Here is a 25,762-nt window from a genome sequence, read left to right on the forward strand (position 1 = left end):
GGAGCCTGCAGCGACCCAGCCAGGCCTGACTCACCGCCAGCACCTTCAAAGGGCGATCACTTTCTTGTGGCTGCTGTCAAGCCGCCCACGTGGCCGACCCCGCGGGAGACCCCTCGTGGCGGGGGCACATGTCCCCCACTCCTTTGTCCACAGTGCCTCCAAGGCTGACCCCGGGGTAGGATCTAGCTTCCATGCCGGCCCACGTCCTTCCTCCCCTCCCTGGGCCCAGTCCTCTCAGCCCCACGCCTCAGCCACAGCTCCATCTCTCACGGCACCTCTGGCACTGTCGCTTGTGCCCCCTCACCCTCCAGCTTTGAAGCTTGGGGCCCTCGGCTCCCTGGCATCCCTTCTCAGAGCATTCTTTTGAAAACAAAGGCATTTTTACCTGGCATCCTTTCAAACGCAAAGACGACAGTGCAAGGACTGTACCAGTAGCCCGCAAGACCTCGGCGGTTCCCCTCTTGGGAGCTTTTCCCCACTCTTCCTTCTTTCATAATTTCTCCAAATACTTGTAGGACGCGCTGTCCACTGGCTCGCTTCTATGGATTTACCCGACTGCTAAAGAGTAGGTGTTCTGGAGAGAAAAGATTACATCCTTACCACACATGTACAGTACAGCAACCAGATAAATAGCACTACACTGAATAACCTAGAGATTCTGGAAGCCACCGATATGTCCAACAACAGATGAATGGATAAGGAAAATGTAGTGTTTATGCACACTGGAGTACTACTCTGCCATAAAGAAGGATAAACTTGAGTCATGTGTAGGAAAATGGGTGCACCCTGAGATCATAACGTTAAGTGAAATAAGTTAGACACACAAGCTTAAATAGTGCATGATTTCTCTTATATGAGAAACAAATTGTAAATATAGAGTAAAACAAAGACAAAATACTGCAATAGAAGGTAGGGAGATCTTTCTCAAAGGAAAAGAGGATCAAGCAATGGGAGGAGACAGAGGGAGGGGAGGAGAAAAGGAATTAAGGTGTGTTTGTGTACATGTTCTGACTCCATACGAGGAATATAAGCATTATGTACGGCACACATGGACTAATAAAAATATATTTTTTATATTTTATTAAAAATATATATTTTTAAAGTATATAGGAGGGCAGGGCCTGGTGGTGCACTTCCATGACCCGTGACCTTAAGAGGCTGAGGCAGGAGGATGGAGAGTTTGAGGCCAGTCTGGGCTACAACAGTGAGACAAAGGAAGGTAGGGAAGGAGAAAGCAGGAAGGAGGGAGGGAGAGAAGGAAATGGGTCGTGTAACATGACACCACTGTGTAGGAGAGATGTGAGGGCCTGGACTGGAGTGACTGCGGGTGGCGGGGTCCTGGACTCAGTCTTTCTCCATCTGATGCACAGGGAGGACCACACACATCCCCAGGTGATGTCCTGCCTCCTCCTCCCTAAATTCTTAACTTTTTGCACTCAAGTTGGAGGCCCCCAGGAGACTTACAGCCCAGAAAGACCAGAACCCCTGTGACCTCCAAGCTGTGAGTCCTGGGGCCTCCAGGGTTGTTCCTGTGTCCTCCCTGCCCTGAGCGTTGCAGTCTCTGCCTCTGGATTCTTTTCTTTCCCCGTTTCCTCTTTCCCGCCCCTCTGAGGCGGTTCCTCCAGCTCTTCCTTCCTGCTCTGTTCTCGGCGGCTCCCAGAGGAGGCCACGGTCCTTGCACACTTGGTTATACACTGGACTTGTGAGAGCACCGAGGTCATGGTCCCCGCACCTCCTTCCTGCCCCCCAACAGCCTGCTCCTCCCCAGCACTGCTTTCCCAGCAGGAAATTCTGCACCCCTCATTGCCCCCACACACCCGGAAAGTCTCATGTGCCCCCTACATGGCTGCGAACCCATCTGGCTTGAACTCCATCCCCTGGCTGCCCAGCTCTGAGGGCTGGACTGCTTGGGGGGCCTGGGCTCACCCGTGGGGCCCCTGCACCGTCGCCTGACCACCCTTTTCCTGGTTGAAATCCCAGCAGCACTCAAGGTCCTTTCCTTGCTCTGGAGAATGGATCCCGGACCCCGCAAATGTGTTCAAATGTGGGGCCTGGGAAGCATTTTCTGGGAAAGGGTTGCATCTGTCTTTGAAATGTTACAAGAATTTGTGTCAATCCTCCATCTCTCCCTAAAGATATGCAACAAGCCTGTGTGTGAAGGTTCCTGTTTCCACGGGGTCCAGGACCCCTTGCTTTCACCTCACAGGGCTTCCCAAGTCACCCCCGCTCCTTCCCTGGCCAGCTCCTGGCCGGCCCAGCGCCTCCCAGGGGAGGTGCTCCGGGTTCGGACCCAGAGGTGGTGTTGGCTGGGGGCGGAGGAGGCCCCGAAATCTGCACATTGACAAGCAGGAGAGTCTGATGAGAATTTCCAGGCCTGCAGAGTTTTCCAGAGTAGAATTCCTTTTTTTCAGGTATTCGCAACGACCCGCTGGGACCGGCTTTCGGGACGTCCAGTGTTAAAGCTTACGTGCTGGCTGGGCAGTAGCTGTGGGCTGTTCTGACGGTGGACGTGTTCCTACCAGCCCCGAGGCACGGCTAGCAAAGGTGGAAGCTGGGGCAGAACGCCCTCCTCTCGTAACCTGCGGCCTTGTCGCTCGCCCAGCTGTCCCGACTTGCGGCACCAAAGAGGTTATTTTCGCAAGCTTACTTTGCCCAGAGTGTGTGCTTGCTAAGCAGTACGCGAACAGGCGAATCGGCGTGGGGTGGGCGGGTCACGCACGGCTCAGGGTCGCCTCGGTGGCTGTGCGTGTTGTCCCCAGGTCTGGGAGCCCACATAAGGGTGCCAAGCTCGTCCGGTGAGTCCTGGCTTCTTACAACCCTACATCCTTTTAAAACAATGTTTATTTGTTCAAGTGTGAGTGGAGGGTACGGTTGTGCTCTCTTAGGCCGTTGGTTCACGCACACAACACGTCTGAGATCTGTTCTCATCCCCTTCCCGCCCTTGCCTCCATCTCTCCGCCCGCTTCCCCTCACAGGAGATCTCCCTGTTTCTGCCTTCTGCATTTCTCCGCCACGCCGGCCACAGCTTTTCACTGCATGAGAATTCAGAGTAGATTCGCTCTTCCCAGAAGCCAGCCGGGTCCCCTTCCGCACTGAGCACCTCCCTCTCAGCAAAGTGGGTCCCGGCCACATCCTCCCGGGAAGCAGCCCGTGGGAGGGAGGAGAGCAGACAGCTCCGGGGAGCGGAGGAGGGAGTGAGGAGCCAGGCAGCCCGACCCTGGGTGGGCGTCTGACTAGGAAAGTGGCATCGCTGGGCGCCGGCAGGGTGGGGATGGGGCTGTGGGCGGAGGCTCAGTCTACCTCCTCTAGGGCTGCTGTAGATGGCGGTTTCCGAGTGGAGTGGAAGGCTGGGGTACGGAGGAGCAGGGGCAACTGCAACTCCACAGGGAAGCCGACGGCTTCTGTCTACATGGCTGCGTGTCCCCTGGAGGTAACTCTCACACACACCACCTTAGGGGACGACTCTCCAGGCCTTCCAAGGCTGCTCCTTGTCCTTGCTCTGCCCGCTTAGGAGATTGCTCACTGGGCCAATCAGAAGATGTTCTTCGCAGTCCTTCATTTGCATGTGGGTACAGCCAATCAAAAGACACCATTTCTGATGCTTCATTTACATACAACAGAAAGCCAACCAAGCTTTTTGATGGGGCAGCTTGCACCAGGCATGACCAGAGTGAGTGTCTGATAGGACAGCTGTCCCCGTGCATGCCTTGTTTACACGGAAGAGAGGTGACTAGGGAATTTGGGGTACAAAAGACCCCTTCCCTTATCCTTGGCCACTGTGAGCCTTTTCACCCGCTCCTCTCACTTTGCAGAGCAGGATTCTTTTCTGCTTCAATAAAAGTACAGTTTTCTGTGTGCTGGGTTCAATTCGTTGTTTGAGACCCCACAGACCAGGAAAGAAGCTCCACGGCCTCTCCAAACGGTGACATTATCACTGGAGAATCACGGACATCGGTCCTCCTCTATTGGGCTCTGCCTCCTCGTGGGGACAGAAAATAGACGTACAAATTGGTCTACAGCCAGGAAGCTGTCCAGGAAGGCACCAGGCAGGCCCACAAGACCTGAGACTGGGAGGAAGTGAGTGGAGCCAGTTGGAAAGCCTGGAGGGCAGAGTAAAAGCACATGCAAAGGCCCTGGGGCACAAAGGACAAATTCCTTCTGAAAACCTGCATTGAGCAGAATTGAGCAAAGCAGGGAGGAGGGGAGCAAGCCAGTGATTTGTTCTTTGCAGCAAAAAGATGGGGCCAACTGATTTGTGTCATCTGTGAGGATGACACAGCCAGCCTGAAGTCTGGAGAGTGGAGTCTTTGCTAAGGGGATTGAAAAGCATGCTTTGGGGAAAATCTCTATAGCTGAAAACGAGTATTTGGCCTGGACAGGATACATTCTGCTTGAAGTTGATGACATAGGAGAGGGTCCCTTAGCCCAGAAGAGCTCACAAGAAGTCATTGTTGCATTTGCAATACTCATGGGATCCTCACCATAAGGTAGGAATCCTGAATAATTCCAGGGACACCGAGAGAAAGACAGAGGAGGGGTGCCCAGCGGGGTGGCATGCAGATCAGGTATTCAGTTACCATTTTATCCCTGTGAAAATTCCAGCACCGCCCACCTTTGCCAAAAACTGCTGAAAGATAATTCAAAGGGCGCCTCCAGACCCACAGACCCTCAGCTAGCAAGTTTTTGTCTTTATTACAATTGGAAAATGACCATGAGTCATGCTAATGAGGATAAATACAGATGACCCCCCATTAATTTCTATCTCTATTTCTATTTGGTTCTCGCTGTTGGCTTGGAACACTTGGAAGAAAATAAGTTCACCTCTCCTCTGTTTCTTTCTTCTTCTTTTTTTCCTGGTACTGGGAATCGAAATCAGGATCTCGCACTTTCGAAGCAGGCATGGGCCACTGAGCTAAATCCCCAGCCCTCGCTCTGGTTTTGAACTGGAGTCCACGGAGGGGTGGGGTATGCTCCATTGGAAACTTGTGAGATGCCAGCTAATTAGGAAAAAGTTCCTATAACCTGAGGCAATATGCGTGTAAAAGCAAACCAAAAATCTGGCCTGAAGAAGGTCCTTAAATGCATAATGTTTTAAAACTAAAACACTGTACACTTTCTTGATGAAAAGATAACCTGATTTAAGAGACAAAAGAATATAGGCAGAGACAGGGCACTACATTTAAGATTATTTTCCCCCTATCTGCCTTAAAAATATTTGTTGGAGGTAAGGGGGGTTGCGTTAGGGTGGAGTTCAGAAATGTGGAAGTGAATCTATTCCTGGGAATTTCTCCCAAGGAAATAGTTTGAACGATAATTTAACGATAACTTGATTAAACTCCCACACGTTTGTACACGTGCATAGGTGGGTGTGTACTACTTCGAGACCTGCAGTTCTCTGAGGGGCTGGAGTGTTCCACAGGGGTGGGGTGAGAAGGCTTGGAAATGGCTGAGGGCAAGGGGGGAAGGGAGGGAGGGAGGTGGTGCGTTGATACAAACAGGAGGTGAGGAGCAGATTCGGAGATATTTAGGGATCACTTAAATGTGTACAGGGAGGAGGAAGGAAGAGTCTAGAACGAGCTTCAGAGAGCAGATAGTAAAACGACCACAGGGAAGACAGGGATATCAGTGAGTTCTGTGTCCTCCGGCGTGGGGAGCTTGGCAGTTCTGTTCGGGGCATGAACAGCCAGAAATGATGACATCCACAAATGGAAAATGCAGGCCTGGGCTGAGGCAGGAAGGTGACTGGACAGAAATAAAAATAAAAACGTTTTCCAGAGAAGTCTGTAACGTCATCAGGGACTTCCTTCCTCCTCTGTCCAACTTGGTCATTACCCTGCTAAGTGTTTCAGAGGCTGTGCCTGAAGGTGCACATTCTCCACCCCCAACCCTGTGCTGGGATTGAGGCAGGAGATTAGGGCATAGCAAACAGGCTGGACAAATGGATGGAACCTGCCAACCAGAGAGACCAGGAGACACCGACCCAAGCCCTTACCTGGACCCAGTCAGAGAGTGCTGTCCTCAATCCTCCTCACTGGAACTCGGCAGGTTTTTGATAGGACAACCTGGTGAGGAGGTCTGCTCGGGGACTGAGGGACACAGAGATGGCCTCCACTAAGGTCTTGGCCCCTGGGTGTTCTCTTTCACACTGGCCGGTCTTGCCCAGCAGAGTGTACTTCTTTTCCTACTCTTAAGTAGTTTACGCTCACTCTGCAGAGCATGTTTTTTTCCCCTACCTTTAATAAATGCAAAATCTTGCTACATTTTGCACGTGTTTTGTCCAAATTTTTGTGCAGGACAAGAAGAACCCAGAAAGACTCTCTAGAAGGAGTCCCCAGACCCCAGGTAACAGGCTCAAATCTAGGGTCCTTTCACATGATCGGCACCGAGCTACACCCCAACTCTCTTCCCCTTTTCTTTCTCTACGTTAGACCCTGATTTTGTTTAAAAATATCATCAGAAAGTATATTTCTTTCCGAGTAATGCATCTTTATTTTAGGGGTAAAAAGCAAAAAACAGAAACCAAAAACCAGACAATTAAAAAGAAAAAAGAACTCAGAGCATTTGGAGGTGGATTAGATCTTTTCTACTCTCACACCTCCTGTGTCACCAGCACCTGACCAATGTCTACCACACACGTTCTTTTTCCAACAGCACTGGCTACAGTTAAGGTTAAATAATCACTGTGTTATTCCTTCTCCGCAAAACCAAGTGGTTTATTGAAGGTATCCACGTAATTGGATTTACCAAAATGAGATCAATTGGCAGCTAGTTTTACAATTTAGTTTTTCTCTTGTTATTATACCTTGGGAACAATCTTTACTTACTCATGTCTTAGTTTGTTTTCTGCTGCTGTAATAGAATCGCCCCAACTGGGTAGATTATAAACATGGAAGTTTGTCTGGCTCGTGATTCTGGATGCTGGAGAGTCCAAGAGCATGGTGGGAGCATGTGACAGGGCCCCTGGGCTGGGTCATCCCATGGCGGAAGGCAAGACGGCAAGCACACGGGGCCAAACATCCTCTGCATGGGGATCTCACTCCCACAGTAATGGGATGCATCCACCTCTGCATTCCATCACAATGGCAACTGTGTCCCAGCATGAGCATTGGAAGGACATTCACAGCGTGGCACCGTGACAGCCCGTACACTGCTGGCTGTTGTGTCCAACCAGATGACGAAGCCAAAGTTTATTTCCATCCCTTATTCTTGACGTGGAAACTACGTCCAAGCTTTCTCTAATCTTCTGCTTTAGATATTTTTATATACGTCTATGCCTGCTTGTTTGTCTTCTAAAATTGGAAGCAGAGGGTCAAAGACTATGCCAGATTTTCAGCTTTGGAAAGTGGAGGCTGGCGAGTTATCTTCCAAAACATCAGTTTATAGTTCCAAGTTTTTGCTTTTCTTTTGCTTTGATATCAGTCTTGCACATTGATGCTAGAAGGTTCAGAGAACACAGATAAGCAAAGAAAGAGAACGTGAGGCATCTGTGGTTCCAGCAGGTAAGCTTCCTGCCCTGCAGGAGAATTCTCCATCTGTTTAGTCTCTGCAGACACACTTGAGAGTTAAGAGTTCAGCTGAAGTCGCGCCCGGTCCAGTTACAAATTCCTCCTCCCTCACCTGCCTGCCCGTCCTGCCGTCTGTTCCCTGAGGCACCCAGACAGACTGCTGGTACCCCTCCCTCCTTGGCCCAAGGTTAATGGGTTCCAAGCCCTTTGCTACCGCAAGCTGGAGCCCGCTGGTGCTTGGTATGAGCACTGGCCCTGCCACTGTGAGCTGTCACCTCCCTCCTCCCAGCCTCAGTTTCTTCATCTGTAGGATGGGCTGATAGCACACCTGCCAGTTAGGGCCGCGGCTCTGACAGCACAGGTGAAGGTGCCAGCGGGTGCTTGGCGTCACCCACCGGTCATAAGGTGATCTCAGAGGGGAACTGGGGTCAGCCCTGCTGTCATCATCCTTACTGTCTTCGGCTGTCACTGACCACCCACCCCAGGTCAGCCCTTGAACGGCGCTGACAAGACCCCCGAAGAGCCTCCGCCAGGCCCGATCTCAGGGTGCCCAGGATGAGCACTGTACGGCCGTCTGGAGCAGAGCCCTGAGCTGTCCTCACTCAGCTTCTGGGGCCCCGGGAGGCTGGCTCCAGGGTGTAGCACCCGCCTGGCCCCTCGTGTACGGACCCTGTCCCCTCGTCCCTGCCAGCTGTCCCCAGGCTCCCCCCAGGTCCTTGTCTGCCTTCACATCCCCCTTGGCGGGGCCGCCTGCTCACACTGCCTGCTTTGGGTGTTCACTGTCCTGTTAACAGATGACATTTTTCTGGGATTCAGATGCACAAACGTTTAGCCGCGGGCCATGTGTTTCAGAGAGCGGTCACCTCTCCCCAGACTTGTTCTAAGCCACCTCGGACAGAGTCTCCAAGGCAGCCGTGCCTGTCACCCCCCCACACACACAGGTGCTGCGGGGCAGCCTTGCTCCCTGCCCCTGTCCCCTGGGCAGGGTAGTGCTGCTCTGCTCTGGAGAGGGGGCGGAGCTCTGGCCGGGCTCCCTGTCCCTCCTGGAGGCATGTGAAACGTCAAGTCAATCTGTTTCATCCCGTTCCCCATGACTAGCGCGGAAGTGGGCGGCTGACTGCTGGCCGCGAGCTCAGGAATGTCACGTCCCCGTCTGCTGTGCGTTCCCAGAAACACGGCACCTCCGCGGCTGCTGAAAGCAGGGGTGACTCAGAGTTCCCAGGCGGCCCAGGGCTCCCTGCGAAGTGTGGGTCGTCAGGACAGTGTCACCTCCTCCCCTGGGGCTGCTGTGGCCTTGGAGGTGCGGGGCAGCGTGGAGAGGTCCACTGTGGGGCTGGGTCAGGGCCAGGAGCCCGCTGCCTCTGTGCAGACTACTGGCTGTCCGGGTGTCTACAGAAGGGACATTTCGGGGAGGAAGCGAGGGCAGTGTCGGCCAGACCCAGCTCTGCCGCTCCTGCCTGTGGCCCCGGTGCTGTCCCCAGCTGGCTCCCACACTGTCGTCACCTCTGTCTTCCGTCGGGGGTCACAGGGCTCTGCTCCCACCCTGCTGTTCCTTCCAGGTCTTCACACTGCCTCCCTCCTCGTCCTCCAAATTAAAATTTTCCTAATAGAAAGACCTGGAAAAATTATTTCAAGGGCAAGAGTCTGGCAGCTGTCCTTGAGAATGAAGCACCAGCTTTGCCGGAGAGGAGCCACTTGCTTCTTCTGCCCACCTCCAGGCTCCCGGCTACCGAGCTATGAGCCATGGACCCTGCCAGTCTCCAGGCCGCACCGCAGAGGCCTCCTTGACCCTAGTCCCTGGTGCCCCAGCCCCAGGTCCCCTCTGGCTGGCTTGTCAGAGGTCACCCAAAGCACTGTGGGCCACGGGCGCCCCAAGCGTTGGTTCCATGCTCTTATTTCCAAACACGTGTTTACTCGCCAGGCAAGAAGAAAACCCCCATTTCTCAAGGTTGTTAATGGACATCTTCCCCCATCAGTGCTGGGCTGTGCCAAGGTGGGTTCTAGACGGCCCCAAGGTTCTCCCCAAGCCAAACTGGGTTCGCGCGGTCCAGGAGCCGGAAGGAAGCAGACAGGCACCACGTTCCCACCATCAGTCTCCCCCCCCACTTCCCACTCGCTGTTGCTCAAACCATCTCTGCCCTGTGGCAGTGGCAACTGCACAGGGGAAGCAGGCAGCGGCCGCGTTTCCTACACCGCCTGCCTGGGGCGGGGACGTGGAGCCACCACACGTGGGGTGCAGGGGCTCCCAGGCCCCGGGGCCTGTCCAGCTCCCTTCCTGCTGTGACAGTAGGAGCACCTGTGCACTCCGCCCTCTGCATCTGACATCCAGAGGAGCAGTAACAGCTCCAGGTCACAGCCGTGATCAGGACCGGGCTGCATCTTTCTCCCGGGTGCCCAGCACTGGCCGCGGCCTCGTGGCCACAAGGGCTGCTTCCCGCTGTGGGGCCCCATCCGACAGCCTCGGGCCTCAGGTCTTGCACTGCGGTCTCTCAGGGCTCCACCGGGACGGTGCTGAGGTCAGTAGAGGGCAGGGGGCCGGAGTCACGGTGAGCTCAGCAAGACACAGGGAGAAGCAGCACCCAGGTCCTCAGACGAGGATGCATTTGCGGTCAAACCTGTACACACCAGATGGAAGCCTCAGATGAGGGCAGCAGGGCCCGGGGCATTCTCTCCCGCTTCTGTCGGGACTGCGGGGCCAAGGTAATGCCACCGTATGGTATCAGGGCTGCGGCGTCGCTCAGGTGGGGTGCTTTCCTGGTGTTCGCAGGCCCTGCGTTTGATCTCTAGCACTGAAAGAAAAAGAAAGCAGTGTGGTGTGGTGGTGCGCATCTATAGTCCCAGTGCTTGAGGAGGCTGGGGTAGGAAGACTGCAAGTTCAAGCACAGCCAGGACAACTGACCTTGAGAGCCTGTCTCCCAAAAAAAGGGGACAGGTGTAACTCAGAGCAAAAACCCTGTGTCTAACCCCCAGTATGAAAGAAAGGAGAGAGAAAGAGAGCGAGCTCAACCTTTGCAACACCAGGAAAGTCAGTCTATACCCATGTTCCTACCCCACCCGGAGACTGGGTGACCCCTCCAGGCTGCAGGGCGAGTGGCTGACACTTCAGCCCACCCTCTCCCCAAATGTGACTCCATCACAGAGGTCTGAGGGGCTGCCCACTCCAGCCTGGCCTCTTTGCCATGCCAAGGCAGACAGGAAGACCCTGTGGGCCCGGGGGAACCCCGCCCTGGGACTTGAAGGCTCCTCGACAGCTGCCTTGAGCCCCTGTGTAGCGTTTTCTCTGACTCTGTGATTCACAAGTCAAGTCCTGGGGGACTTGGGAGCTGGTGCAGATTTGGGGGGCGGTGCTCCAGGAGCACCAGGGTTGGGTTTCTGGAGTTGCAGGGTGGAATTCAGGCCTTGGAGAATCTCCATATCCCAGGGGGCACCCCGTGAAATGGCAAATAAAAAGATCATGACAGATTGAGAGAAAGAGACCCTGGAGGAAAAGAAAATGCCTTCCTCCTGCTTTGGCAGCAAAGTCAGAGCTGCTCTGCCTTGGGCCGCGTCCTTCCTTGAGGTGACACCTCATTTCTAGCCCGGCTGACTCGAGTCCTACATTTTAGGGCTCGTGCAGATTACAGTCACATGTGGGGTGTGACAGAGTGGAGGACTCTGGCATCCTGCGGACTTGGCCACCACAGCTTGAGGCCAGCTGTCACCGGCTCCAAGAAGACCCAACTCTCCCACTTGCAAAAAAGACGTCTGACGCGATTCTCAAGGTCTTTTCTAGTTCTGAAAGCGCCCTGTGATTCCCAGGGTATAAGAAAGCCCGTGTTCAGCTCCGCAAACCCAGTGCCAGAGACAGCACAGGAGCCTCTGAGTTCCGAAGAGCAGCCGGGAAAGGTCACTCACCCAGCGACTGTTTCCAGGGCAGCGGATGAAAACAGTGGAAAGGGACCTAGGGTCTGAAGTGTCATTTTGTGATCCGGATTTACTGTGGGAGAAATTCACAGCATCCTAGGTCCTGGGCTTGGTGGGCACTGAGGTCCCAGAAAGTTAGTGAATATCATTCCTGCCACTGGCCAGGGTAGGATAAGGAAGGCCATGTATGGTCAGGAAACTATTTCCAAAACCCTCTCCCTGGCACTGTGCACTAAGCTTTGCTCTTTTAAATGAGTTTTTGGGAAAGGAATCAAAGGCATGAGATTTAATTTAGCATCACATCCTAAATCGGGAAATGTCATACTGACCTGGGGCCCATCCTGGGCTGGTGATACAGAGCTGTGTGAGATTTACACATGCTGGGTTTTAGACTCGTATTGTGCTCTAGAAAATCATGGCAATGTGGTATGGAGGAAAGTGAAGGATTGGCCAAAACAATCTCCCTTTCTAGACCATTGTGTCAGAAAAGGAAAGGAATCCTGATCTGTGCCCTGGTTATTGTAAAAATCCCCGCAAAAGGCTGGGTTGTGGCTTGTGTAGCACGTGCAAAGGCCTGGGTTACACACCCACGCCTACACCCACACACACCGGCCAGGAGTTCTTGGGGGGACACCCCGATGTCCCAGCACCTGAGCAGTCCCCCAGTCTGTGCAGAAAATGAGTTTCTCGACCCTTCCAGGCCAACTCCTAGAGACTGGAGAATCTGAGCCGCACACTGTGTCCTAAGGTCTTCGTCACCCCACATCGGAGACACTTTTCCATGCATAAGAAGGAGACCCGAGGTCAACATTTCCTAACCTTTTGCTTTTCCCCAAAGTTACAAAGAGGTCCTAAGAAACAGCGCTATGTCCTCATCAGTTCTAGAATTCTTACTGGTTCTAACCCGGGGAAGAGAAAGTTCGCAAACAGCAGAACCAAGAAGGCCACTTTCGAGAGGTCGGCATGAGGACCAACGCGCCCCACGTGGAAGCCTGCTTTCATCTGCACTGCGGCACAGGGTTCTGAAGAAATGGAAGCCGTCCTCATTCCTGTGTCCCACTGACTGGCAAAGCGTCCTCCGCTGGAATGCGTCACACTTGTTCGGCACCAGCACCTGATGTTCAGAACCAGCTCACTGGGCCCACAGGAGCCCAACTGGCTTTGCTGGTAGAGCCTAGTCAGGATTTCAGAAACACCGTGAATTCAGACTGTCTGGCCAGGAAGCCGTGGAAAGAAAATAGGGGAATAGAATCAGGAGGAAAATTAACGAAAGGCTTTAATGAGCACCTCTCAACACCAAAGGCTTAATGTGATTGATTCCGGTCCAAACTGTTTCCCGAGACAGCAGAGTTAGCAGTGAAGGTACAGTTGTGCTCCAGGGTGGGCTCTAGGATGCACATAGATATCATGTCCTGTGACGTTCAAATTCCCTGTATAAAGTGGCACAGGTGGGCTGGTGCCTGTATAATCCCAGCGCTTGGGAGGCTGAGGCAGGAGGATCGCTGTGAGTCTGAGGCCAGCCTGGGCTACATAGCGAGGCCCTGCCTCAAAATAAACAAACAAAAATCAGTACAGTATGTGCTCAGAACCTAGGTGCGCCCCCCCATATACAGCAAGTCTTCGACTCACAAATATTCGAGCGGCGAACTTTCACAGGTGTGAATGGACCTCGTGTTGAAGACATTGGTAGATGTGACTGAGTCACGGAAGCAGCTCGCATGTCTGCTTGATACTGTCACAGGTGGGCCACCGGTGCTTCCTGTACCGTGGCAGTGTGCAGTGGCACCGTGCTCAGAGCCCAGGGTGTCCGGGAGCAGGAGGGAGAGCAATGGTGGCACTCAGGGGGCTGCTGGGAAGCACAAAGCAACACGCATTTGCATATCCGTGTCACGGGTGGGTGGGGCTCAGTTTGCCGGACCTACAGATGAATCAGATTAGGAATGTTCACCGGGAATGGAGCTCGCTCCTAAGTCAGGGACTTACTGTGCTTCAGTGGGCTCCGAATTACTCATAAACACCTAATCCAACCCAAGTTCTACGTAAGTAACTATACTGTATTTTTCCCTAAATAATGACAAGGAAAGTCTGCATGTGTTTGATAGTCATGATTTTTTTTTTCAAATATTTTCAAAAACCTCAGGCACTGCGGGCTGACAGTATTTCCTCCTTTATTTTGAATGAAGGCTTAGCAGCAGAGCCAAGGCATCTTGAAACAAATGCAGAAGACAGAAGCTTCAACCCTCTTCAGGTCTCAGGAGTTTTGTCTTATTTCCCAGCGGGTGTAGTCAATTGGGGAGGGGGGCAAATGTTTGCCAAAGAGAAAGAAGATATCTCTTGTCCTTTGAGGATGTAAGAGGTGGGCAGTCCCAAGTCTTGGTCAGTTAGGAAGGATCTAGATAATTCCAAGATTAAACTTCTCCTCTTGTGCCAGATAATCTCACTGTCAACCTGACCGGATTGCAAGCCTCCAGGGGAGGTGACTGGATCATGGAGGTGTCACAGTCATCGGTGGGTGAGTCCGGTAGGGTTCAGAGCTGAACAAGCTGTTAGGAGGTGGGGCCCAATTGGAAGAGGGGCTCACAGAGGCTGCACCTTGAGAAGGTATTTCTCTGGCAGGGGCTGTTCCCCTATGATCCACCATACCCGTCTACCATAGCCTTTCAGCCTGGGAGCAGCTGACCAGGGACTGAATCCTCTGAAACCACAAGCCAGACTCAACTCTTCTGCTTGAAACTGTGGGTGTCAGAGATTTCTGGCCCAGGAAGCCACAGGAAGGATAACCACTACACCCACATTTCCTCTACAGACACCTTTTGGATAAAGGTCTCAAACTTTTTTTATATCTCAGGCACAACATCAGAAAAATTATTTTAACCCATTTTGGAGAACTACTGCCAGGAAACCACAACCATAGATAAGTATGATTATCATTGAGTACAATTGTGGAGCCCTGGGAAGTCTGCATAGCATAAAGTTACAGCCTCTCGGCCAACTCATGTGACTAGGACGTATTATTGGGGCATTACTGAATGTCCCATTTGGGGCCCTCTAAGGACTACAGAGTGAGGAAACCAGGCAGGGCGTCAGCATGCCAGTACCTGAACTTTCAAGAGGGCAGAGAGCAGCTCGGAAGCCAAATACTTCTGGTACCCTTCCTTGGCCCACTAGGGAAAGAATTTTTATTTTATGACATACATATTTTCTTCCTTTCCTTGAGTAATAAATTAAAACATTTTATAGCTCGAAGAATTTTTAGGAATGTTCCAGTTGTTTCTCATTTCACAGACGGAGCAGGTCCTGAGGCTGCCGGGGCTGAGCAGGACCCAAGTCTCCTGACTCAGACCCTGTCTGAAGCACTTGTCCAGCTCCACCCGGCCGTGGCCGGGCTTCTGTACTGACAGGCACCTGTCGTGTGGACGCAGCAGAGTGAACCTGCACACCTGCGGACTGGCGCCTATGACAACCTACACATGGTGTAGGCGATTTCTGAGTTTCCTTTTCTTCCCACCTCTTAAACTTTATATTGTGAAAAACTAGGACATACACACACACCTCGGCCTGCCAGGGTCAAGATCTCAGCCTTGCTGTCCTCCACCTGCACTTCCGGTCACACCAGCAGCTCTTCAGGCAGCAGAGAGCGGGGCCGCCCTCTCCTGGGATACCCATGCCTTCTGCAATCCGTCCCAGGGCGCTGCCTGAGGCTGTTCAACAGCTGCCTAGTTTTTTTTTTTACTGTAGGTAGAAGGATAACCCTAAAATAATGATAAAAAGCACAGTACAGTAAATACACAAACCAGTAGTAGCACGGTCACTTAGGGTCATCATCAAGATGTGATTGCATCGGCGAGATCTTCACAGGGCACGCTGGTTTGTTCACGCCGGCATCACTGGAGCACATGACTGTGAGCACTGCTTTCTGCCAGACGTATGCGGGGGCTGCATCTTCACGACAGGATAGGCTCAGCTGCAGCATAACCTTTCGGGACACGGCGCTCTGTGGCCCATCATTGACTGAAGCATTGTTTTCGGGGCTTGATCGTTTGGCCCTGAAACGTCTGGTAGTCCCTGCTTACCCTGTCCCCTGTAGGGCCAGCCGGAAGTAAGAGCACTCTTTCTCCGCCACTGCCAAACTCGCACCTTCCTCCTCCCCCTCCTGCTTCTTCCTCTTCTTCTTTTTGCGGTACTGGGGGTTGAGCTAGGGTCTTTGCATGGAGCTGTATCCCCAGCTCTTTTTGAAATTCTGAGATGGGTCTCATTCAGTAACTAACTTGCCAGGCTGGGCTCAAACTCGAGATCTTCCTGCCTCGGCTTCCCAGTGCTGTAATGACAGGTGTGCACCAGCTTGCCGACTACCTTTTTGTTGAAGCTTCCCAGCCAGCACAGGTTCAGCCATGTGTCCTGGGTGTGGAAGGAATGAGCTCAGGACCCTTCACCCGTGGGACTATGGTGTGCAAATGCAGGAGGCCAGTCGCTGCCCTTGGAGCCCACCGGTGCTGGGCGAGCTCTCCTGTTAGTGCCCTGCAGTCTGCACTCCAATCCTGTGTAAGAGCCGCCGCACCCCCACACAGCTAAGGGAGGAGGATTCACAGCGCCAGCCTCTTCTCCGAGGATGGTAGATCCAGGCTGCAAGCCCAGACTCTGAGGCGGGAGGTCATGCCGCTCCTCCCAGGGCTATCTTGGAGAAACTGTGTCTTGGGCAGATGACCAAGGCAGGGGCCCAGTGCAGGGAGAAGTGGGGGCGCATTCCTGAACCCACAGGGGAAGCCTGAGTCGCGCCTGGAGGATCCGGCAAAAAGCCAGTTCTCAGACCCGAGGTACTGGGTGCAGAGCTGTCCGGACATTGGCCCCCAAGCCTGCGTGGGGCAGATTCGCATCACCGTCCCAGGGCCTCTGTGAATCCAGCTCTGCCTCTTTCTCAGGGTCCTGTGGCCCCTGACTCCCAACAGGTGGTGTTATGCTGAATGAGCTGCCTCTTAAACTCAAGAACCAGGATAGTGGGAACCCAGGCTGTCGCTAGTCATGTGACCCCCCAAGGCCCCTGCCGATGTGACTCCCAGAAGCCTAGGGAGTGAACAGGCAGGCACATTGTCCTTCATCCGAAAGCTCAGGGCCACAAGTATTGCAGAGTTTGGATTTTTTTCGCCCAATTCTGGAATATCTGCATATCCCTAACAACGTATTTTGAGGTGGCACCCAAATCTAAACGCAAAGTTTATGTTTCATATAACCTTACACTCAGCTTAAAGGCAACATCATATGATATTTTTAATACTTTTGACTGTGCCTTATCATGACAATGGGTGTGGAACCTCCTATGTATGACATCTTGATGCTCACAAAATTTCCGATTGGGGAGCATTTCAGGTTTTGGATTTTTCAGATTAGAGACGCTCAAGCCGTATGCAGAGGAACTAGCGGACAGTCAGGCTGCTGGGGCGCGATCCTGTCTCCCTCACAGCCCAGCTGTGTCCCGCCGGGCAGATTATGAAGGCCCTCTGTGCCTTAGTTTCCTCATCAGTGAAATGGAGGTACCAACAATGCCTATCTCGGCAGTGTGAAAACTCACGGAGTTTGTCTGCATGAAAGTGCTTGGAGCGCACGAGGCCTGGGGCCTGGCAGGTGTCAGAAACAGAGTCACCTCTCATCCGATCCATCCCTCAGAGCTCGGCCTCCGTCCCCAGAAGCCTCCTCCAGGTCCTCACTTGGGCTGGGCACACGCTGCCTTCCTAGTCAGTCGCTCCATGTTTGGACAGCTCTGACTAAGAGAATTCTTCCTTGGGTTCTGCCAAAACCATCTCCCTGCAACTCCCACTCTTGGGTCCCGGCTCTGCCAGAAGGCAAATGTCAAAAAAATAGTCTTGAAAGAGAAGAAAGACGCAGAATGTAAATAATCCTGATGGGATCGGGTTGAGGGCTGGCGGTCTCGCTATTCCCAGGGCTCGCAGCCCAGAGTGGGCACAGACCAAAGTCAAAAGAGCTTTCAGTTCCATCTGAAAAGCAGCCCACGACCTCAGGCCTGGGCTTTCTTAGGCATAAAACAACTCCTCTCTCTACTCTTTCCAGCCTGGAGCCTGATGCCGGCCTGGCAGGAGACCTCAGGGCTCAGGGAAAGTCACGTCATGTGCAAAGCTGACAGTCACAGGACCGCAGCCATGACCTCAGCACACTTAATACGTGCAGCGCGGCCTGTAATCACGGGGCGCAGGGAGTGGGAGGCCAGTGGCACGTGTGTCCTGCTCTGTTGACATAGCCTCCCTGGCGTCAGGTGTGAAATCACAACCGCGCGCTCCTCCCCTGCCCTCCTGGCGCCCTTCTTGAAGTTGGCGCGTGCATGGTGATGCGGGATGGGTGTAGGCAGCCTGCACATTAGCAGTAGAAGTCAGTCAGCACCTGGGTGTAGGGACTGCCCTCGTGTTTGCAGAGCAAAGGTGACGCTCTACCAGTCACTGTCCATCCCGCGCTCCTGGGTCCTGTCTTTGCAGCCTGGCTGCCAAGGACTTGACCCGGAGGCCCCCTAGGTCCCCCTCAAGGTTGAGGATTTACAGGTGTCCACAGCGCCACACGGCCCAGCAAGAGACAGACACATTCTGCCAAAGCGGCCGCTGCCCCCTTGGGTGAGGCTTTTCCAGCCCTTACCAAGGGACAAGCCAGTTCAGAGCGGTCGGTCTCCTTATTCAAGGGGTGCATCCAAGACCCGGTGGATGCCTGAAATCCTGGAGAGTTCCAAGCCCCATATATGTTTTCAGCTATGCGTGTGTGCAGAGATTTAATGAATTTTCTTTTCCCCTCTTTCCCTCTCTTGTTCACTCCCTCCTTCCTCCCCCCCACTTTCTTTCTTTCCTTCCTTCCTTCCTTCTTTCTGTGTGTGCTACCTGGAGCCTGGCTTATGCTAGGCAAGCATTCTGCCACTGAGCTACATCCCCAGCTCTTTTAATTTTATTTTGAGACAGGTGCTTGCTAAACTGTCTACACCAGCCTCGTACATGTGACCCTCCTGCCTCAGCCTCTCAGGTGGCTGGGATTATAGGCATGTGCCACCAAGCCCAGTTGGCTTTCCCATCATAACTAAACACTCATACACTGTCACACTGCGGCTGTAACTCTTGAAGCTTGGGGTGGGACAGCACACGTTTCTGTTACTCCTTCACCGTTCTATTACCATCGATCTTAGCAACCTTAATGTGTGCTTTCCCCCCTTCCTTAGTAAATCAAGACCTTTCACTTTTTCACCCAAAGCCAGCACTTTCTGGCACACCCAGATCTCCAGTATTACTACTCTTGTGCTCTGGGGCTGTTACTCAGTAAAACAAAGGTCCCTGGGACACAGGCTGTGGGGAGAGGGACCATCCACCTGGCGGCCGAGACGGCGGCTGGTGACTAAAGCAGCTGAGCTGCGCAGTGCGGACCGGCAGGACACAGTGACCATGACACGACGCCAGGGATTACTCAGCTCTGGGTGCTTCTCTTACTGTTCTCTGTCTGGGTAGCTGGAACCTCCGAAGGAGGCATGCCACAGATAAGGGGGGACTGTTGTCCTCTCCCTGGTTTATCCCCCCACCTCAGCCCCTGCATGTGACCCCAGGGAGGAAGGTGTGGAGGGAGGGGCTGGGCTCTGACCTGCTGCTTCCTGGGCTGCCTTGGTCCTTCCCTAGGGGCCTCCTTTACTCAGATTAGCTCAGCCGCACAGGCTGCTCATAAGTCCATGTTCTTGTCCCACCCCTGGATCCTGGGGAAACCGAGATGGCCCTGGGCGTAGCTTTGAAATGCCACGTCCTCCAGGGTCACTCGGCCAGCCCTGCTCCTGGGGTGCTGAGGGGAGAGGTCACCCGGGGACCGAGATGGGCAGGGATGGCCCCGCCTCCTCCTTAGGAGCTCAGAAAGGGAAAGCTGTCTTGGCTCTGGTGTTGCAAACGTCGGCGAGCACCTTTGCTGGGTCCTCGAGCCATGTTCGTCTTCAGACCTTGAAATGGGGCTTTGAAGCCCTTCTGTGAGTCCAGGGACCCCACGCCCCACCTCCCCTGGCCTCAAGGATCAGCAGGATCATGTCTGCCGCCCGCCTCTCCTCCCAGCCACCTCGCTCCTCCTCCCTCCCACGGTGGACCTGTCCAAAGGTTCTGGCCTTGTCCCCACCGCTCCCAGTTTACCTAGGGCCTGCACTCCTCCTGAGTCAACACAGCACTGACTCGTGCCAGGAGGCTCCAGGCTCAGGCTTTCTATCCCAGCACGGCCTCTCCGGTCGGGACCCCAGTCCCGGTCCTCGCCGAGCCCTTTCCACCCTCCCCATTCCTGCCTCGGAGTCACAGGTCCCGGCTTCCCAGACACAAGCCACTCACGCCTTCCACGTGTGCACTCACTCTGCGTTCTGCCCAGTGAAGTCCCCGGCTCTTGTCCAGTTCCCCCGTCCACCCTCTTCTTCCAAAAGCCCACTGAGACTGGGAACTGACCGGGCCCTGGGCTCCAAGTCCCAAGCCAGCCATCTCAGGAAGAGCTGCTTCTCCATCCTCGTTTCCGGTTTCAGGAAGACAGGGCCTCTCCACTTCCCCTCTCCACAAGCTCTGCTGCCACCTTCCCAAGGCCCCTGCTTGTCTCATGTCCGCCTCTTACGCCCCGGCAGCCCGAGTCTCTCAGTCCTCACGACCACCTCGGTCTTGCGCAGCTGTGGTAAGGACAGGAGTGGGAACGCACACTTCGCCACAGGGAGCCTCTTCCAGGGTAAGCACTCAGTTCATGCAAGGAGATGCTGAGGGCGGTGGTGACGGTGATCGTGGTGGTGGCCATTATGAATCTGTCCCTAGGGACCCATGGATCAACCCAGGAAGCCTCCCCTTTCTCCCAGTGGCACACACAACCGGGTTCTGCTGCTGATCCGCTACACACAGGGGCAGGCGCTTGACTAGGTGACAGTGGTGACACCGGTGACGGTGAGGACTAATGAGAGGAACAGAAGTGCATGACAGAGAGGGAGAAGAAAGGAGAAGAGGAGGAGAGAGAGGAGGAGGAGGCAGCAACTCTCCCTATGTACCAGACACTGTCCAGAGTGCTTCTCCTAGATGGACTCATTTACATGCATGCATTTACATATTCATCTGCATATAGCGGCACATTTACATGCGCATATTTTACATATATTGACACATGTACTTGCTCTTTTCATTATTACTGGCCTGTTTACTCCTCAGAGAACCCCAGTGGGGCTGGGGATGTGGCTCAGTAGTAGTGCCCTTACCCAGCACGTGCAAGGCCCTGGGTTCAACTCCCAGCACTGCAAAATACACAAAGCAAAACCCTCCCAGTTTCACAGCTGCACTGACCCTGAGATCACACTTGCTCGGACCGAGAGGGAGGTGACAGCCAGGACACGGATGACAGGGTAGGCTGAGGCAGGCTTCCAAGGACAGATGAGAGGACCATGCGTCCCTTGGGTAAGCCGGCAGGAAGTTGCGGGTGCACTGGGCCCTGGGAGGTAGGTGAAGGAAGTTCGGGACTCAGGCTTCTGCCCTCCTGCGTCCGCCCTGGGCCTGAGTGAAGCCAAGGAGCAGTAGCAGGAAGGCGGCTGCCCTGGGTGGGGCCACGGCTTCTGCTCAATTAGATTTATCAGTGGTTTTGTGGAATGTCTTAGTTCTTAGGAAATGCACATAGACGGATCCAGGGCCACACGACTCACTCTCAAGTTACTCAGACAGAACACACACGCGTGCAAGTGAGTGTGAGTGGAGGAGCTGGAGTGCAAGGAGGAGCGACCGCAAACCTGCCAGGGTCCCCGCCACCCGTCAGCCTGGGGAGGTGGGGCCCTCGCGCTACTTTCTCAGCTTCGCTGTACGTCTGAAGTGATGTCAACGTCAGAAGTTACCAAAGACGCACAGAGCAGCTCGCAAATGCTAAGATCTCAGAACCAAGCAAAACCCATCAAGCATGGCGGAGTGGCTGACAGTGAGAGAAAGAGGGTGAGGAAGGGAGAGAGAAAGGAATAGAAAGAGTAAGACAGAAGCTAACAGAGAGAAGAAGAGAGCAGGAGCGGTAGGGGAGAGAAAGAAAGAGGAAAGGGGAGGGAAGTTAGTCGTGATCCTCCTGCCTCAGCCTCCCAGAGTGCTGGGGTTGCAGGCCTGTGTCACCACGCCTGGCTGCAGGCTATCACTGAGCGTGCTCACTGTTCTCCCACTTTAAATCTTCCAGGCGGTGACCCCACACCCGTATCTCCAGCTCCATCACACGCTTGACAAAGCGGCGGGGAGACGCACCTGGCCTTCCTGCCACTGCTATGACTCAGTGACCCAGACTGACCTCCCCTCCGCCTCCCCAGCCAATCCCGTCTCACCGGGGCCCTCGCCCCTCGCCATTCGTGGAGGCTCCCAGAAACCTCTGGAAAGGCTGAGGTTCTCTCTCCTTCTGCCCTCCCCTTCTGTTCCCTGTAGTCCTCTGACCTGTGCTTCTCACCTTCTCGTGTGTCCTGGGGTCGCGGTAGTGGCCTCCTGCGGGCCACAGCTCCTCCAGCTCCTTTCATTCATGGACATCAAAGCCAGTCTGATTCTCCTGGGAGGAGTCCGATCCCGGGGCTCTAGAACCTGTTAAGATGCAGGTCTCATTTCTCATTTCCTCCTTCCTTTCCTCCCTCTCCCCCGCTTTCTTTTTTCTCTCTCTCTGTCTCTTTCTTTTTTTTCTTCTCTTTCTGTATGAGTCAGGGTCTGGCCTCACGCCCCTGGCTCAGGCATTTCTCCTGGTTCAGCCTCCCTGGTAGCTGGGACTTAAGCTCATGGGCCACTGTACCTAGCTTTCTGACTTTTTTCACAAATACCTGTCTTCGCATCCAGCTTTGTCAGAAGTCCCCGGAAGCAGGTGCTAATCCCGTCTTGGGTCCCTGCCTCAGCACATGGCTGGCTGCTGCCACAGACGTGAGCAGACACCTAATCGGTGGGCTGGGTTTTCCTCATTTCTGTGTTGTTCGGTTCTACTTAGAGGGGTCTGCGCGCTCACCTCAGACACGAGGACAGCGTGGGGTATGGCGCAGGCCCTTGGGCTTTGTAGTGTCCCTGAGGTCCATGGCCACCGCCACTGGGACCACAAACGAGGCTCTGTGGAAGGAAATCTGACGGGTCAAAGGCTGCGGCCAAGGGCTCTGGGTTCTCACCCTTCCCGCGGAGAGCGCTGTTAACAGCAAGGCGACAAGGCACTGCGTGAATGTTTACATTTTAAAAACGTGCTAAAGGCACTGCCGTTAACCCTCCCCTCACACCACTTCAAACCCTTCTCCCACGGCTCTTGCCACTTTCTGCGGCCGTTCTGAAAGCGCTCTTTCGGGAGGGTCTTTATGAGGTAAATAGAAAATGTCACAAATGCCGCCGCAAGTGCCATCGGCTGAAAGGCAGGCTTGCGAAGCTGTACGCGGCATCCTCGTCCGCCTGTTCCCTCAGTCTGCTGCCCTGCAGCTTCTGGCTCTTCCCAAAGTCGAACGACCATGGCAGGACCGTGTTTTGAGTCAGTTCAGGACACGGAGGCAGCAGGGACATCACAACCAAAGTCACTCGGGGAAGAGTACTCTGGAGCCGCTCCAGAAAGGGACAAGAGAACTGGGGATGTGTTTAAAGTGGGGAGGCGGGAGGGGTTCGTGGTAATGTGTTTACAGTTTTTAAAATTTAAACATTCATCATATTTTTCAATGACGCCTCGTGTTTACCTTTCCATAAATGTTCTCAAACTGAGCCTGGTTTCAAACACCCTATGTGGGCGAGCGCTGCCTGTGGGGGAAGAGCCCTCCCTCAGCCCGAGACACACAGCTCTGATATCACCGCAAACAGCAGCTGCGTCTGTTCGCGCTGCTTCGTAAACAGCTCCAGTCCTGCCCAGGAAGGGGCCGGCGCCTGGCGTTCTGAGGAAGCGCGAGCGGCTTCCTCCTCCCGTGGTTCACCCTTCGGCAGCGGAAGGAGGGGGGCGCCAGGCCTCGTGAACCCGGACCCGAGTGGCCCTCTGGAGGGGTAAACACCGATCTCTTTGAAGGGGCACCCTTGAAAGCTCAGCAGGAGACCACACACACACACACACACACACGCTAGGGTGTCCGCCCAGAACTGCAATAATGTTACCAACAACTCCTTCCCGTGGGCGAATGTTTCCTGCTGCTGTAATGCGCGCTACCTGGTGTGATCCTAGCCACTCTCCTCTTGTGTACTCTGGGGTTCTAGACGGTTCTTTGTAGCGCCCCGGGCCGGGCCGGGTTCTGACCTTTCCGCAGGCACACAGCACGCTGGCCCCACTCTGGTGGGCCACCTGCTGCACGGATGTGTTTGTCCAGGCGCCCTTTGTTTTTCTGGTTCGCTGACAGATTCCTCCCTGGTCCCATTTGACATTAGGACCTCGATTAGCTGCGCAGGTCCAGAGGCGGAAGCGTCTTCGCAACGGAAAGTGTTCGGACTGCGCTGTAGCCTCGCCGGACGACCAACCACTCACTCAATGAGCTGCCTGCTACCACCCTTCCCGGGAGAGGGAAAAGCTCCACAATTCCCCGATCCACATTCTCCCCGCTCGGCCCCCTCGGAAGCGGACTTCACCCTCCCTTACGGCAGGTAAGGCCCCAGGTAGGAGGCACCACTGGCCTGGAATCCACCGCGTCCCCTCCTCCTTCCTCTCTGCTGAAAAGGCCAGCGATTGTCCGGGGGGCAGTGTGGGCCACTGTAACTGCCACCCTCACCTGGGGATCCGGGATGGAAGCTGTGAGAGGTGCAGGTCGAGGGCGACAGGTGGAGCACCACAGAGACACACCCACCGGGGCCTGAGTCCCGCAAAACTGCCCTCACCGCTCTCTACTCCCCACCCCTATGGCTTGCCAAAGAAAAATTAAAATGCAATATCAGAATAAATGTCAACCGTTTCTCTCACCCAGCCCTAGCCTTCAACTAGTGACCCACACTCCAGTGTCACACACCCTCCTGGCTTTGGGACTGTGGTGATTCTGTTTGACGGAGAGGCCAAGGCAGCCTGATTCCAAGCCGGTTCCAAGATCGGAGCCGCCTGGTCTGGAACTTTCTATGGTTGTACCCAAGTCGCGAAGTCCCCAAAGACCACCAAGGAGTCAGGTCCGAGGCAGTCGCAAGAGGAGTTTATTGCAAGCTCGAGCCTGGACTCTCAGGTGTCACCGTCACAGCGGCTTCAGACCGAGAGCCCAGATCCAACTTTGAACCAAGCTTATATAGGATTTTTCTGTTGCTATTTTTAGTTTTCCCTTGTCATCAAGGGGCATCGGGAGGGCACATTGGAACATGACCTAATGCTTACATTTGCAAAATTATCATGGGGTGCTGGAATGGGTGGAGATGCCCTAAAAGCGGAACTGCAATTGTCAAAGCACAGAGAAACTTCCACATAGAATGGAAACTATTACATAGAATGGAATTTTTCACAAAGGAACTTTTATATTTACTCTATTCTGGGTAAGGGGATTGGAGCCCACCATGACCTGGAAACTTGGTCCTCACACTATGTAGCTCAGACTGGCCTTAGACTCTTATCAACTTGCCTGCCTCAGCCTCCCAAGTGTTGGGATTACAGGCATGGGTCACCACCCTGCAATATGTAAGTCATTTTTTAAAAATCGTTCTTGCTGGGCGTGGTGGCGTACGCCTATAATCCCAGCACTCGGGAGGCTGAGGCAGGAGGATTGCTGTGAGTTCGAGACCAACCTGGGCTACATAGTGAGTTCCAGGTCAGTCTCAACTACATAGTGAGACCCTGTCTCAAAAAAAAAAAAAAATGTTCTTACTTCAGTTTTGAACATAACACATTCAGATGGCCTAACTGTAAGACTTGTCTAGAAGAAATGTGTAAAGGATGGCCAGAAGGTTTTTTTGGGGTGGGGGGAAGATGCAGTCGCCCTGAAAGTTTTTAAAACTGATACTTAAACTTTACTGACAAAAATAACAAACAACAGAGGGAGCATCTGGAGAGAAAGACCTGAGTCAATGTGGAAATTAAGCATAAGACAGAAGACAGCACATTGGATCAACTCAGAAAGGTCACTTAACAGTTTTAAGACTGATTCACAATATGGAAAAAAGTGAAAGAAAAAAGCTAGGTCTCTACCTCACATTACATAAAACTAAGATTCAACTGGATTAAAGAGTTGTTTAAAATATATATTAATATATTTGATGAAAACATAAGTAAAAATTGTCATAAAATAAGCAAGGAAGAACTTTCTATACCAGAATTTTAATCCCAACACTTGCCTACATCAGTACTTATACTGCTGGATGCAGAAACACCACAATCAGAGTTAAAAAGCTGATGACAAATGCATGCTGAACCAATGTTTCTGAAAACATGGGAATCGTAGGCCAAATTAGGTAGCAAATGGGTTTTACAAA

At 53.6% G+C, this 25,762-nt stretch overlaps 1 protein-coding gene and 2 long non-coding RNA genes across 12 annotated transcripts in view; 2 read left to right on the plus strand and 1 right to left on the minus strand.

Annotated features, from left to right (window-relative positions):
• LOC104859270 overlaps positions 1 to 3,838 on the plus strand; it is a 9,235-nt gene extending 5,397 nt beyond the window's left edge. For 2 of the 5 annotated variants that reach the window (XR_779323.1, XR_779333.1), the window contains one exon: positions 2,412 to 2,646. This is a non-coding gene — a long non-coding RNA (uncharacterized LOC104859270). Of the gene's footprint in view, positions 1 to 2,411 lie in introns of all 5 variants that reach the window. The other 3 variants (XR_779326.3, XR_779332.3, XR_002025214.2) reach the window with 3 other exon arrangements.
• LOC104859262 overlaps positions 1 to 23,157 on the minus strand; it is a 25,873-nt gene extending 2,716 nt beyond the window's left edge. Inside the window, exons 1-6 of one of the 5 annotated variants that reach the window (XR_004518574.1) lie at positions 23,080 to 23,157; positions 22,201 to 22,477; positions 21,843 to 21,970; positions 19,763 to 20,064; positions 6,825 to 10,294; positions 386 to 574 (exon numbers count right to left, since the gene is read on the minus strand). This is a non-coding gene — a long non-coding RNA (uncharacterized LOC104859262). Of the gene's footprint in view, positions 1 to 385; positions 575 to 6,824; positions 10,295 to 19,762; positions 20,065 to 21,842; positions 21,971 to 22,200; positions 22,699 to 23,079 lie in introns of those variants that run through there. The other 4 variants (XR_779320.3, XR_004518573.1, XR_004518571.1 and 1 more) reach the window with 4 other exon arrangements.
• LOC104859252 overlaps positions 19,988 to 25,762 on the plus strand; it is a 15,449-nt gene continuing 9,674 nt past the window's right edge. Inside the window, exons 1-3 of one of the 2 annotated variants that reach the window (XM_019206910.2) lie at positions 19,988 to 20,120; positions 21,582 to 21,781; positions 23,753 to 23,965. In XM_019206910.2, the coding sequence (XP_019062455.1) occupies positions 19,998 to 20,120; positions 21,582 to 21,781; positions 23,753 to 23,965 (536 nt within the window). In that variant the 5' untranslated portion in view covers positions 19,988 to 19,997. Of the gene's footprint in view, positions 20,121 to 21,581; positions 21,782 to 23,110; positions 23,378 to 23,752; positions 23,966 to 25,762 lie in introns of those variants that run through there. The other variant, XM_033767532.1, reaches the window with a different exon arrangement.

The sequence above is a fragment of the Fukomys damarensis genome, unplaced genomic scaffold, assembly GCF_012274545.1.
Source record: "Fukomys damarensis isolate Sample0158 unplaced genomic scaffold, DMR_v1.0_HiC HiC_scaffold_23, whole genome shotgun sequence".
Lineage (NCBI taxonomy): Eukaryota > Metazoa > Chordata > Mammalia > Rodentia > Bathyergidae > Fukomys > Fukomys damarensis.